Source organism: Helianthus annuus, chromosome 17 (genome assembly GCF_002127325.2).
Source record: "Helianthus annuus cultivar XRQ/B chromosome 17, HanXRQr2.0-SUNRISE, whole genome shotgun sequence".
Lineage (NCBI taxonomy): Eukaryota > Viridiplantae > Streptophyta > Magnoliopsida > Asterales > Asteraceae > Helianthus > Helianthus annuus.
Window position 1 is genome coordinate 28,918,753 of NC_035449.2, and position 14,459 is coordinate 28,933,211.

At 33.0% G+C, this 14,459-nt stretch overlaps 2 protein-coding genes across 2 annotated transcripts; both read left to right on the top strand.

Annotated features, from left to right (window-relative positions):
• The first annotated feature begins 1,167 nt into the window (after positions 1-1,167).
• Positions 1,168-1,894, top strand: LOC110926322. The gene is made up of 2 exons (XM_022170070.2): positions 1,168-1,464; positions 1,586-1,894. Exons 1-2 carry the CDS (start codon positions 1,216-1,218, stop codon positions 1,817-1,819), a joined length of 483 nt encoding a protein of 160 aa, XP_022025762.2. The 5' UTR covers positions 1,168-1,215; the 3' UTR covers positions 1,820-1,894.
• A 2,785-nt stretch (positions 1,895-4,679) lies between these two features.
• Positions 4,680-10,599, top strand: LOC110923934. The gene is made up of 8 exons (XM_035986185.1): positions 4,680-4,749; positions 5,134-5,172; positions 5,298-5,537; positions 5,642-5,893; positions 5,992-6,430; positions 6,535-7,475; positions 7,630-8,850; positions 8,936-10,599. The coding sequence occupies exons 1-8, from the start codon at positions 4,680-4,682 to the stop codon at positions 10,597-10,599; spliced, it is 4,866 nt and encodes a 1,621-aa protein (XP_035842078.1).
• The last annotated feature ends 3,860 nt before the right edge of the window (positions 10,600-14,459 follow it).

Genomic DNA, 14,459 nt, shown 5'->3' on the forward strand with positions numbered 1-14,459 from the left:
CGAAAATCTTTGTTCTTTATGGTAGTAATCAATGTCTTGAATGTTATACGAGTTTTTGGTATAACATTTTAAGTATGTATAATCTTAGCTACTAAGTGTTTGTTGATGTTAAATTTGTCTCTGATTTAACTGGAAATAAAAACAACATTCGAAATCGTTTGGACTGTAGTTTAGTAATCTATGTTTGCAATTTTGTACTTTTATAAAGTTGTTTATATTGTTACGGTACAATTATCGAAAGTATTCGGTTAGACATTAACTTATTTTGAAGATTTCGTCTTTTTATTAATGGATTTTGTTGTGATTAGATTAACTGTTAATGGGTAGATTTCATGATTATATAGATACATTTTTTATTTATAATTTTTCTTTTTATATTTTTTTAACATCCTTTTTCAAGTATTACAATTTTACTATTATCTTTTATACTTGTATAAATATTAAAGTAATGGTGTCATGTTGAACGCATACGTAGGAAGCTGGAATGGTTTATGGATTTGCTGCTCGTGTCCATAACAAGGACAGAAAATCGTTGGTTAGTTTTAATCTTATAAAATTTTGGACCAACATAATTCAATTTTTAATTAATGGTCATTGATTATTCATGTTATAATTAACATTAACATTACATACTGTGTTTCTTTATAGAAACTTCCGGCATTATATGCCGACTGGATTAAACAATTCAACTACCCATCTAAGAATGCTGTCATCCGCACTGTCGATGGGATGATATTCAAAGTAAAAATTATTAAGATTGCAGGCGACTACTTTCTGTATAACGGGTGGCTTGATATGGTCACGTCTTTGAAGTTACCGTCATCTGCCTGGGTGGTTTTCCAATATGAAGAAGCTTTATCTTCGTTTCGTCTCATCTACTTTTATCAAGACATAAATCTTGCGCCGGGAGAGTATTTCTACTACCAACCTGGAAATCCTTGGGACCGTGATAACTGCATGGTACGTATCCCATTTTAAATTCTATGTGTTTAAAATTTTGAAGTGAATAATTGTTTTGAACGTTTGAACTTATATATGTTTGCATATCACGTGTAGTATGTGAGTAGGTTGTTTGTTGATCACAAGATGCTTTCAACTTGTCCATATTATCCTGTTGTGGTACGTTCCTCTTGTAATCGGAAATGGTTCGTTCGTATGGATATTTTTGACAATGATATCTATATTACAACTGGTTGGAATCGAATCAAGAAGGAGATGTCTATTACTGATCATCATTTGGTCGTTTTTGAAATGGTTGATTTGCATACATTTGAGATTAGTGTTTTCTGTTGCAAACCCACCCTACTAACTCTACCACCAGAACTTTGTGTTGTCAAAGAAGAACCTACAAATGAGGTGATTGATATTTCTGATGATGACTTGCCTAATCCCATTCCGGTAGTTGGTGTTGAAGAGAGTACGGACGATGAAGTACCGGTTGTATTTCGCGTTGACAATCATTATGTAAGTTTTTGAAATTTACATATTACTTCTGCAATTGCATGTGTTGTTTTGTATTCATTATAAATCGATGACCAATTTAATAACCAATATAAATATTTAATTATTTTATTTTTATTCGTAGCGACTAAAAAAGAAGTGGGCACAGTTGCACGGTTTGGATCGTAAGAGGGATTTGATTATTAAGGACTCTGCCGGTTTTACTTGGGACGTGTCAATTGGTGTCGAGCACTCTGAAGGATATCCGCGCTATAACGTGACTGGTATGAAGAACTTTGTTCGAGACAAACAGTTAGTCAAAGGTTCCGAATTTCATATGGTATACGTAAAAAGTAAAGGTATCTTGATTTACCGTTGACGTGGTGGTGCTTGATCGGATGTGTTGGGTGTTAAAAACAGTATTCTTATCCTTTTGTGTTTACTTATTAGTACATTAGCCGTTTTTGTTGGTATGATACTTTAGATTCACTAACGACATGTTCAGACACTTATTTTTGCATGTTATGTACATGTTTTAGTATTTTCCCTTTCCAACTTCCTCAATCATGTTTTCTAAATCTTTTAACTTTACGGATTTGGAATGTTTGCGTCATGATGTTATGAATGATAACTGTTTGGACGCTTGGTAGGTTGTCAAACTTACTATGATATTGTTACTATAGGAAGATTCTAATTAATTATCTATTAGACAACAATTAATGTTATAAACTTATAACACATCCTAAATTTTCTAAAGTCTACATTGAATCCCGGTTAAATTTAGGTTGCTCTATATTTTATGGCCTTTTTTAAAGTTCTATTTAGACACTTAATTAAAATACGAAGTTTTGGTGTTCATTTAAAATTAATGTTAATACACATAGTTAATACATATTTATAAACTTTTATGATATAATATAGGTTTTCCATTATTTTCCTAAATTAAGTATATGCAAATACACCTTCCAAGTTTTTAATAATTCTTAAATTATTGTTCTCATTTTTGGAAAGTTTTAAAATTCGGTAAATTAGTTTATTGATTGATGATAATAATTATGAGCAAACTAATCCTTCTCTCAACAATTATGACAAATTCGAAGATAAGTTTGCAATATTTTTCAAACATAATATTAACATATTAAAGAATTATAATAAACATAATAATTAATTTCTCATCCCACATATTCCTAGCATATATCTATCCCAATTATATAATCTCACGTATGACAAAATCTTGTAATGAATGATATATATATACATTCCATTTATAATTTTTTTTTTCATATAAATTAACAACAATGTTTTCATTCAATACATATCAACTTCTATAGTTTTTTTCTCTTTCTTCTATAAGGTACTATCGAAATATCTTTTGTAATACCTACTCTCTTTTGTTTTATGATAACGAAGTACTTTAGTTGGTTATTATATGTGTGTTTTTTTTCCTAGGTTTGCTTGTATCATGGAGAATATGCCATTTGAATTGTTGGTAATGGAAATTTTTTTTAGGCTCCCACTCAAATCAGTTGTTCGGTTCAGAAGTGTGTGTAAAGATTGGTATGAAGCACTAACAAGTTTTGAATTTCTGATGAAGCATTGCAGCCGCGTGAATAATAGATTGGTAATATATTTTTTTTCCATATAATAAATGGAAAGAAATTTAATTTGCTATATTTATATTTAACACTCCTTGTAGTGATTGTCAAACTATTTTCGAAATTTGTAACAGGAAAAGCTTCTTGAAGAAGGCATCCATCCTGATCCGTTTCTCATCTGATAATACGAGGGGGCCGTATTTTGTGTCGAATTGTCTTCTGGGTTTTTCAATAAATATCTGTTTTTTATATTTATGGATAATATCGTATTGGATTTTTGGTTTTTTATGTTTGCAAAATGTTCGGTGTTTTATGTTTTCATTATCTTAATTCAATGTGACTGATTTCTTATAGCGTTGTTATATTTCATATATGTTCTAATTTTTTATTGGTAAGTAACAAATAATACATCAAAAAAAGGTGTACGGGAAAACTTACTTTGGCCATTATGAAAAGACTATTTTTGCATATATAACACTTATACATAATCAATCATAGCCCAACTTACTTAAATACACCCCTTTTTTCAATTATAACAAAAAAACAAACAAACTTATTAGTCAAATTAATTTACATATTATGTGAACTTAATTTTGTAAAATGGATGAACTATAAATTTTACATACATTTTCGGGTTATTTTATTAATATTAAAAATATATTAAATAACTTCAAAACTGGAAAAGCAATCGAATTTTTTGTTTCTACAATATTTAGTCAACCTATCATATGAGTTATATATAGATAAAAGACCACTATATGGAAAGAATTTAAAACCTTATTTAAATTAGGCGTGTATTATTTTATACTAATTGTAAATACAAGTAATTAATAATTCTTTTAATTACAATATTCTAATTAAAGACCACGTATTTTTTTTAACGTAACGAAATTTTTAATATTAATTAGTTTAATTTACTTCCTTATATATTATGAATGTAATTATTAGTTATCCTACATACGTTATATAAATAAGTTCATTGTTTGAATAAAAGTAGTTATCATTTTTGTTATTCATCAACCACTTACTTGAATTCCTTGTCAAAGCATCTAACAGTATCTTTTTTTCGTCTTTAGCTATCCTTTTTCTTTTATTCGTCGTCATACCAACGATTCTACATAACCTCATTTCTCAGGTATCTGCAAAACTCTTATTATGTTATATGTTCAAGTTTTAAACATTGTTAAATTATAATATCCGATGCTTGTAAAATTGTTTTTTTAAGTTGAATGCAATACAGATTCCTGATCATCACCTTATATCATCCAGTCATTCCATATTCTCAAAATACACGGTTACGTAAGTACTAATAACCTGTACATATGCAGATTTACTCATATTACAGATTAAGCATCACCTTATTGCATCACACTAAACCAATTGAGTCACCTATTAACTTCTTATTGTCAATTTTATTAGGTTCCATCCACATTTCTTATATCAGCAACTGTTTTCAAGTTACAAACGTGAAGTAAAAAATGTAGTCATACTTCATACGAATTGGTTATGCATCATTTTAGGGCTTTTAACAATTGCCTAACCGACCTAATTAACACTTTATTATATTTTGATTTTGTTATTCCTTTATATCCTTTTATTATCAATTTAACGTATGTTGTCTGCTTTGACTTATGAATACAGCAAATGGCAAGTAAGAGAAGATTTAAAAATACACCGTTGATTGATAATACTTTAGTCGGGGAATCATCTAACAGTAAGTTATTTTAGTACAATTGATTTTGTTAACAATTACAATTACATGTATTCCATTTGATATTAGTAATCTCTATATATAATCACACGTTAAAAACTATGTGTTTAGGTACGCTTCCAAGAACACCGTTGTCCAATATTTCCAATGGTAAAATTGTTATATTACAAGTTTTTATTGATTGTTGGATCATTATAAATTCATTTATTGTACAATATAAATATATTTATATTTTGTGGACAACTTTTAACCACTAATCTAGGTATATCATTCGCTCATACACCTCAAACAGTTATTGGTATGTTATATATTTCATTTTGTTCAGTTATTTAACGGTTTCATATCATATGTTGTGCTTATTGATTTTGTATATACATAATTTATTAGGTACAAATGATTCAGTTTCGATTAGTTATAACTCAAATGGTATGTCATATCTTAAACTAACTTAATATATGTTATCTCAGTCACTACACTTCTTACGTTGTTATATTAGTTTCTTACACGAATACGATCTAATCTATAGAGTTTTATTAAATTGAATATTTCAGGATTACTTGCTAAAGAAAGAAGAAAAATGCGGAAGCTCTATCTTGATAGCAAACGTTCGAATTCAAAGAAACAAACTACTGGTCCTGTTAGTAGAGGACGCTCAAAAGTCAATAATCGGTCTCAGGTCATCGACAAAGAGAATTATAATTCAAATATTTCTTCATCATCTAATAATTTTCACACCGTGCGGAACTTGAAATATGTAAACACATCAGCATCATCAAGTACCATCACGACAAGTATGTTATCTCATCAACTTTTATTTCGCATTATAGTCTACAAATTTTTAGACTTTATGTATTGCTAAATATATCTCAGTAGCTACTGTATTTTTATTCAGTAGGTGGTCTTCCTTTGAATAACGAATTTACCACTTCTACAAGTACTCGGTTTTCTATTGAGTCAAACATTGTTACACAAAGCAGTAACTCCATTGGTCAATCTTCTTCAACGTTAACAAAGTTGAATTCCGGTAAACAAAAGCTTTTACCTAAGAAACGCCGTATTGATCCTATTCCAATGTTAGATCTTACGTCTGATGATGAGAATGTAGTGTTTGCACCCATCCAAGACCCTTGTAAGGGTGTATCAACAGGTTATACTAATTCTGAGTATTTGTTATTTTTTTATTAGTTACTTATACTGTATTCGTTAATTTATTCATTACTCAGTGATCAATTTGTTTTATGTTAGAATATTTGGATCACGGTAATCAAAGCCTTAAATGTGAGATGTGTGATTCATTGTTATGGACTGACGAAGGTGGTAAAGGGAGAATTACATTGGGTAAGTTAACCTATAGCTTATGTTGTGGTTATGGAAAAGTGGAGCTTCCGGATTTGAAAGAGCCTTCTTCAATATACAAGGATCTATTTGCAAATTCTAATGAAAACAGCAAGTATTTTCTAAAGAATATCCGTCGATATAATTCTATGTTCGCATTCACATCCATGGGTGGAAAAGTAGATTCAAGCATCAATAGTGGGAGGGCACCTTATGTATTCCGTATAAGTGGACAGAATTTTCATACATTAGGTGGTTTGGTACCTGCACCTGGAAAACAGCCAAAGTTCTCCCAGCTTTATATTTATGACACTGAGAATGAAGTTTCAAATAGAAATAAGTTGTTCAGGTATTTCATACAAACTATTGTTTTTTTTATTTTTTTTTATTTACCAATACACAGATGTTATGTTATGTGCTAAATTTAGTTAACACGTCTTTCTTAATTCACAGTGACTCCACAAATAAGTCCGACTTGCATTTAAAGCAAATAGATCTTCATCTCATAAAGTTTTTAAAAGACTTCCTGGATAATAATAATCAGTTGGTTAAAAGTTACAGAATAGCACGAAACCACTTCACTGATAATCCTAATGAGAACTTCAAACTTCGTATCATTTACAAAAGAGATCTTGATGGTCGTACTTACAACTTGCCTTCATCTTCTGAAGTTGCTGCATTGATTGTTGGTGGTATCCAAGAAATAGTTGACCATCGTGATATTGTTGTTGAGTCTCACACTGAAGGTCTTCAACGAATAAGTGAACTTCATCCATCATATCTTGCACTTCAGTATCCAATTCTTTTTCCCAATGGTGATGACGGATATAGAATAGACATTCCTCATAGGGATGGTATAAGTACTTTAAAGAAAATTAGTCCCAAGTGTACAATGAGAGAATTCTTTGCTTATAGAATCCAAGATCGATCAACTTCATTTTCGGTAATATTAAATGCCCGCAGATTGTTCCAGCAATTTTTGGTTGATGCATATACCATGATCGAGAGTGAAAGACTTAATTATATCCGTTTTCAACAAAAACATCTTAGGTCTGAATCATACACAAATCTTCAGAAATTTAAGAATGAAGGAAAAGAGGATCTATCTAACACTGGGGTACGGTTAGTACTACCATCATCTTTTACTGGTGGATCTCGATATATGCAGCAAAATTATCTAGATGCTATGGCTATTTGCAAATGGTTCGGGTATCCTGATTTTTTCATTACGGTGACATGTAATCCTAAGTGGCCAGAGATTATCCGATACCTTCGAAATACTTCTATTAAGCAAGAGGACAGACCAGATATTATGTGTCGTTTGTTTAAGATGAAACTGGATTCAATTATAAAGGATTTGAAAGACAAGAAAGTGCTTGGAGCACTAAGTGCAGGTATAAATACAATGTAAATGTTATTATTATTATTATTATTATTATTATTATTATTATTATTATTATTATTATTACTATTATTATTATTATATTATTATTATTTTTAGTATTAAATTGTTACACTTACTCTAATACTATTAATTTTTTTTTGTAGCGGTTTATACTGTTGAATTTCAAAAACGTGGGTTGCCACATGCTCACATTTGTATTTTTTTGAAACCTGAATCCAAGCTTCTCTCCGTTGATCACATAGACAAATTCATATCTGCTGAGATACCAAATAAGATTCAAGATCCCGCTCTTTATGCTCTTGTATCCGAGTTTATGATTCATGGCCCATGTGGAAATGCAAATCCCAAGTGTCCTTGTATGGTTGATAATAGATGTACAAAAAAATTTCTAAAAAAATTCATTAATGAAACAATTACCGATGCTGAAGGTTTCCCTGTATACAGAAGAAGAGATAATGGAAACACCATTATCAAGTCCAAAGTTCAATTGGACAACAGAAGTGTCGTTCCATATAATCCGCTTCTTTTGAAAAGATACCAAGCTCACATTAATGTAGAATGGTGCAATCAAGCGGGTTCTATCAAATATTTGTTTAAATACATTAATAAAGGTCCAGACAAAGCATCGCTTGTGGTGTCAAATGGAGACGGTACAGAAAACGAAAAAACATCAAAGGATGAGATAAAAGCTTATTATGATTGTAGGTACGTTTCCGCTTGTGAAGCTTCTTGGAGAATATTTGCAAATGAAGTTCACTATAGGTTTCCTCCAGTTATGAGGCTTCCTTTTCATATGGAAGGTCAACAAAATGTTGTTTTTGGTGCCGAAGATGATATTGAAGAAGTGTTGGACAAGCCATCAGTCTCTTCATCAATTTTTTTAAAGTGGATGGAGATGAACATAAATAATGAGGAAGCACGGAAGCTTACATATGTTGAGTTTCCTACAAAATTCTGTTGGAAACTAAAGGATAGAAATTGGGCAGAACGTAAAAAAAAATTATTACAGATTGGACGCATTCATTCTGTTTCCCCTGCTTTGGGTGAACCATATTTTCTTAGAATTCTTTTAAACAAAGTCAAAGGACCAAGATCCTTTGAAGAAATTAGAACTGTTGATGGCCAATTGTTTCCAACCTTCAGGGATGCATGTTATGCAATGGGTTTGTTAGACGATGACATGGAATACATCGAAGCTATTAAAGAAGCCAGTTTTACGGGAGATGGTCGGTATATTCGTGCATTGTTTGTCACTTTGCTGTTGTCAAACACATTATCAAGACCTGAATTTGTTTTCGAACAAACATGGAAATACTTGGGGGATGACATTTTATATAAAACGAGAAAAGAAACAAAGAACAAAGGTTTGTTTTTGATTTATTAAGCATAATACTATTCATAGTTAGTTTTTCCCACATATTTTAAATGGCTTTACTTTTTGCTGTACAGATCTTGTAATGTCAGATGACAGATTGAAGAACAAGACATTGGTGGAGATTGAGAAGTACCTCATTCGAAATGGGTCCTCTTTGACACGATGGCCAACAATTCCTTATCCTGATTACGATTCGTTTGCAGTTGGAAACAATCGTCTGGTTGACGAAGAACTGTCTTTTAGTGTTCCTGAGGTACAGAGTGAGTTGGATAGTCTAAAATCTTCATTGACTGACGAACAACTATATGTTTATAATCAGATAATGACAGCCGTTGAAGGCGAGAAAGGAGGTGTATTTTTTGTTTACGGATATGGAGGAACCGGGAAGACGTTTTTGTGGAAGACGTTAGCCTTAACCGTTAGGTCGAGGGAGCAGATTGTTTTAAATGTGGCTTCAAGTGGTATTGCTTCACTTCTAATGTCAAGAGGTAGAACGGCTCATTCTAGATTTCACATCCCCATTAATTTAGATGAGAGTTCTATGTGTCACATAAGGCCCGATGGTGATGTAGCTTATCTGCTTAAACAAACTAGGTTGATTATATGGGACGAAGCACCCATGGTACATAGACATGCGTTTGAAGCTTTAGATAGAACATTAAAAGATATTTTTGTCGATAAAAGCAATTGTCAGTCGGATGTTTTGTTTGGAGGTAAGGTTATCGTTTTTGGTGGTGATTTTAGACAAATTCTTCCTGTTATTCCAAATGGAAGTAGGCAAGAAATTGTTAACGCTTCATTGAGTTCTTCCTATATCTGGCCCCATTGCAAGTTACTTACTTTGACCAAAAACATGAGATTGACTGTTGGTGTTTTACCATCTACAATCGAGTCGACAAAGAGATTTGCCCAATGGCTTCTTGATATAGGCGAGGGTAAAGTTGGAGGGGACAATGATGGTGTAGCAACTGTAGAAATACCATCTGATTTGTTAATCACAGATTCTTTGGATCCCATCGAAAGTTTAATTCAATTTGTATATCCATCTGTTCTTGAAAGATATAAGGATCGAGATTATTTTTCTGAAAGGGCGATTCTGACACCAAAAAACGAGGTCGTACATGAAATAAATGATCGACTACTAGAATTGTTTCCTGGTGAACCAACAGAGTACCTGAGTTCTGATAGTATATGTGCGACGGAGAAAGGTATCGATTCATTCCAACAAGAGTTGTATTCACCTGATGTCCTTAATGGTTTAAAGATATCTGGTTTACCTAATCATCGTTTGGTTTTAAAACTTGGAGTTCCAATTATGCTTCTTAGGAACATTGATCAGCAAAATGGTTTGTGTAATGGTACAAGGTTACAGGTTACATTTCTTGGAAAGAGGGTCATAGAAGCTGAAATTATATCAGGTGCTAATGTCGGAACCAGAACATTCATACCAAGAATTAGCATGATTCCCTCCGACAAAAAAATTCCTTTTGCTTTTCAAAGACGACAGTTTCCTGTTGCTGTGTGCTTTGCTATGACGATCAACAAGAGTCAAGGCCAATCTTTATCTAAGGTTGGATTGTTTTTAAAAGAGCCCGTTTTTACACATGGCCAGCTATATGTAGCATTGTCAAGAGTTAAATCAAGGGAAGGTGTGAAGATGTTAATTCTTGATAAGGATGGCAAACCTACCAACACAACAACTAATGTGGTTTACAAAGAAGTGTTCACACATTTATGATATGTGTCTGAATTGAATTTTCATTCTAATAGGTGTACTAAAAATTACTTGAATTGTTGTTATTACTAGAATGGTTGTTATTAGTTATTTTTTATCATATCACCTTACATATGTTGGTGTTTACTAACAGTAAGTAACCTCAGTCACTTATAATTTTATTGAAACACTACTTGAATAACATTTCACATATTCATAAGAGTATAGTATTTTTTTAAACGATTTCTTATTGTTTCCATTTATTGTGTTAAGTTATTTCACTAATACATAACTATCACAAAGCAACATAAATTGCATAACATATTTTGTGTGAGTCAAAGGGAAGTTGGGCCATTATGAAAATACCTTTTTATTTTGCCTGTAGAAGGTTTCAAAATAATCATTTGGAGCCGAAGACATGATTGCCCAAATTGATTCAATAGAAGGCGAACCAAAAAAAATACATTCACCAAACATTTTAAACGACCCATTACTTCTAACTTATTTTTGTAAACTTTCTGCAATAAAAGCATTTTAAAATAATAACAAAGCGAACAAACTTTCCTCATGCCGTTACCCCATGTAAAAAGTTAATAATTCTAACTGAAACCTTTAAACACACATGGACGCCAATTGTGAATATTATTCAAACCGAAAAAAAAATATTTGTTACTAAAGGAAAAAATCCACTCATTAGTTTATAAGTATTACTTATGTATTATTTTTTTAATCCAAATATAAATTTTTTCTACCCCGCGATGTTCGCGGGTGATAGCCTAGTATTTATCTATATAAAATGCAAATGCCAATAAAAAAGTATATTATTAAGTGTGAAATTAAACAGCCGAAAAGTGAAGTTTGTAGCTTATCAATTATCAATTATTGTAGTTCGCTTTATGTTTATGTTTATGTATATTTAATTAAAAGATTAAAATGGTTTACCAACCCACTCAATGAAATGATAAATACATATCCACTATTTGTGACCTAGTGGTAAGAGATTTGGTCTTTCTAATGGAGACTCAATTTTAACTTCAATTTGTGTCATGTTGGGGTGGATATAGGCAATGAAAGATTTGGACTAGGTCTTGTGTGAGTTTGTTAGTTCGATTCCCGAGCTCAACCGGGTTTTCATCCCACCGTGTGTTACACCAGAGAGTTCTGCTTTTGTGGTGACACAACGACTGTCAAGTGGCAGCCGGCGGTATGGTTTCCCGGGGATCACCCAAAAAAGCCAAATTTTGAAGCCAGCGTAGGCCCGGTTAAGATAACATAGTCTGGCCAAAGTGGAACAATACGGAACTCTCCGATTTGAAGAGTGTGATAACCTTATATATAAAGTTTACCGTTTAAAAAAATGATAAATATATATTTTATTATCATGAGTTTTGAGGCAACTTTTGTCTTTTAATCAAAAGGTCTCGGGCTCCCGGCCCATTTGTGTATAACAAAATTTCAATCTCACATGGTGGATTGAGTAACCCAAGTCCCAAGCTAAGGCAAGCGTGGTTCCTAAATGGCCACACGGATAATATAGAATATAAATTGTATTAGACTTAATGTTCTTTGGCTGGTTATGATACATTGATACAACAATCTAACTTTACATAAGTGTAATCTCTAGAAACCGTTTAAGTGATGTTTAGATTCAACCATGATATGGTGAGAGGCTTTGAATCAATAGAAACATGTCTTTAATAAACTTCAACATTAAAGATGTAAAGGCTCGAAGCTCCGATAATTTCTTTGAGATATGTAGTCAAGCATGTGTTAAAAAAAAACACCTTGATAGTTTTAAAGGGTGGATATGTCTTAGTCCCTCGGTGATAAGCGGTGAAGGGGGGGGGGGGGATGTGTTTTGTGGGGTATGTGGTGGGGGTTATGTGGTGTTAACCACTACACATATATGTTATGGGAGAGTTATGTGGTGTTAACCACTACACAGATATGTTATGGGGGGGGGGGGAGTTATGTGGGGTTATGTTGGGGTAAAGAGGGTTATGGGGTGGGGGGTGACCACTACATATGCACTTATAAAACCAAAATATCTCTTGTTCTTGTGGACCAACTATGTAAAGTGGTGTTTGTTTTTCTACAAAAGATATGCGCAGGGTCTTCTGTCTGCATCGCGCAGACCACGCGCAGAAATTGTCATCTACAGGCTGTTTGTTTTTTCAAATCGCACAGAAATTGCCATCTGCAGACTGTTTGTTTTTCCAAATATGTTTCATTAAAAAAACGTATGCGCGAGCTCTTCTTGGTGCAGACTTAGGTGCTGTTTGTTTTTTCAGAGGTAAAACGTCTGCAGTCTGCGAACCATATCTGCACACATCTGTAGCAGAAGAGGTGGACCAAACCTCTGCAGTCTGCAAAAAGAAGACTGTTTGTTTTTTAACTTCTGCCAGCTACTGAAATAAACTGAAATATAAATAAATTGATTTATTAAAGTTAAAAAAGTTTGTAAAAACTATATATACAATTTATGTAATTAACTCTATTCATTATTTTGTTCATCAAGACTTTAATTTAATTTTCAAATGAAAACTATCATTATTTTGACGACGGAAAATTTCCACGATAAAACTTCAAAATTTTCCTTCCTTCCTTATTCCCAGAACATGACATCTTCAATCCCCTTAAATATCCATTTTCAATTAATGGTGAATGGATGGTGAATGAAGGTGAGGTGCAGGTTGGTGACCATCGGTTGTCGGAGAAGATGATGGTGATGACCGGTGGTTAATGGCGGATGCAGGTTGGTGGCGTTTGACAAAGGTTAACGGAGAAGGTGAAGAATGGTGGACTGGTGTTCAAGATCGGAGAGATGCAGACGGAGAAGGTGAAGAATACATGATGGAGGTGTTCAAGATCGGAGCTATGGTTTTTTTCTAGGTGATTGTGTTTGTGTGGGCAAAAAGAAAGAATGAGAAGAGGTTTGAAGACATGAGTCCACATCTGCCCCAAGAAGAGGGCGCGCAGGCCTTTTTTAATGAAAGGTCTTCGAGAAAACAAACAGTCTTCAGACCCAAAGGTCTGCGCGACGCAGACATAAGAGGTCAAAAAGCTCTTCTTGAGAAAAACAAACAACACCTTAGCCCAACCACTCTTAAGATCTTCTAAGGTCTGCAGAGGGTTAAACACCACCACCACCGTCTACCACCACCATCGTCTACCACCACCGTCCACGTCCACTACTCACCACCGTCCACCACCACCCACCAGCTTCCGTACACCACCACCAATTTATTTTAGAAGTCTATATAAGTTTAAAAAAAAACAACATTCTTCTTGCAGATTGCGGATATTTGGTCCACCTCTTCTTCTACAGTTATATGTAGATGTGGTCCGCCAACTACGGATAATTTACATCTTAAAAAACAAACTACACCTAAGACAATTGTATATATTATCACGTTAAAAGAATAGCGAATTTGTTTCATTGATCTATATGAGCCTTCCATTTTTACAAATATGAGCAAAGTATGTGGTTTGAAATGATAGATTGATTCTTAGGTTGGCCGTCTTCCTGAAAATCTTGATCATTATATATTAGTATATGTTAAACATGGACACCCATTAATAATTTTATAACTTTTACAAAATGGTATGAAGTCATCTGGGTTGTTTGAAGTTCTTCATTGTGAGTTCTTGTCCACTCTTGGTTTACATCCTAAAAGTCAAATTTAACATTTGGTGTGCATTTTGTGCAAAGTTGCATATCTATTAATCATTTGCTAAACTTTACTACCTAAACATCTAAATATACTTTAATTAATTATTTACTTAATTGTTGGGATCCATTTGGCCACGTTACCACCGTGATGGCTTGATCACACTGGTGCAAGTCGTGTGATCACGGTAATTTCCATGGTGACAATGGTGAA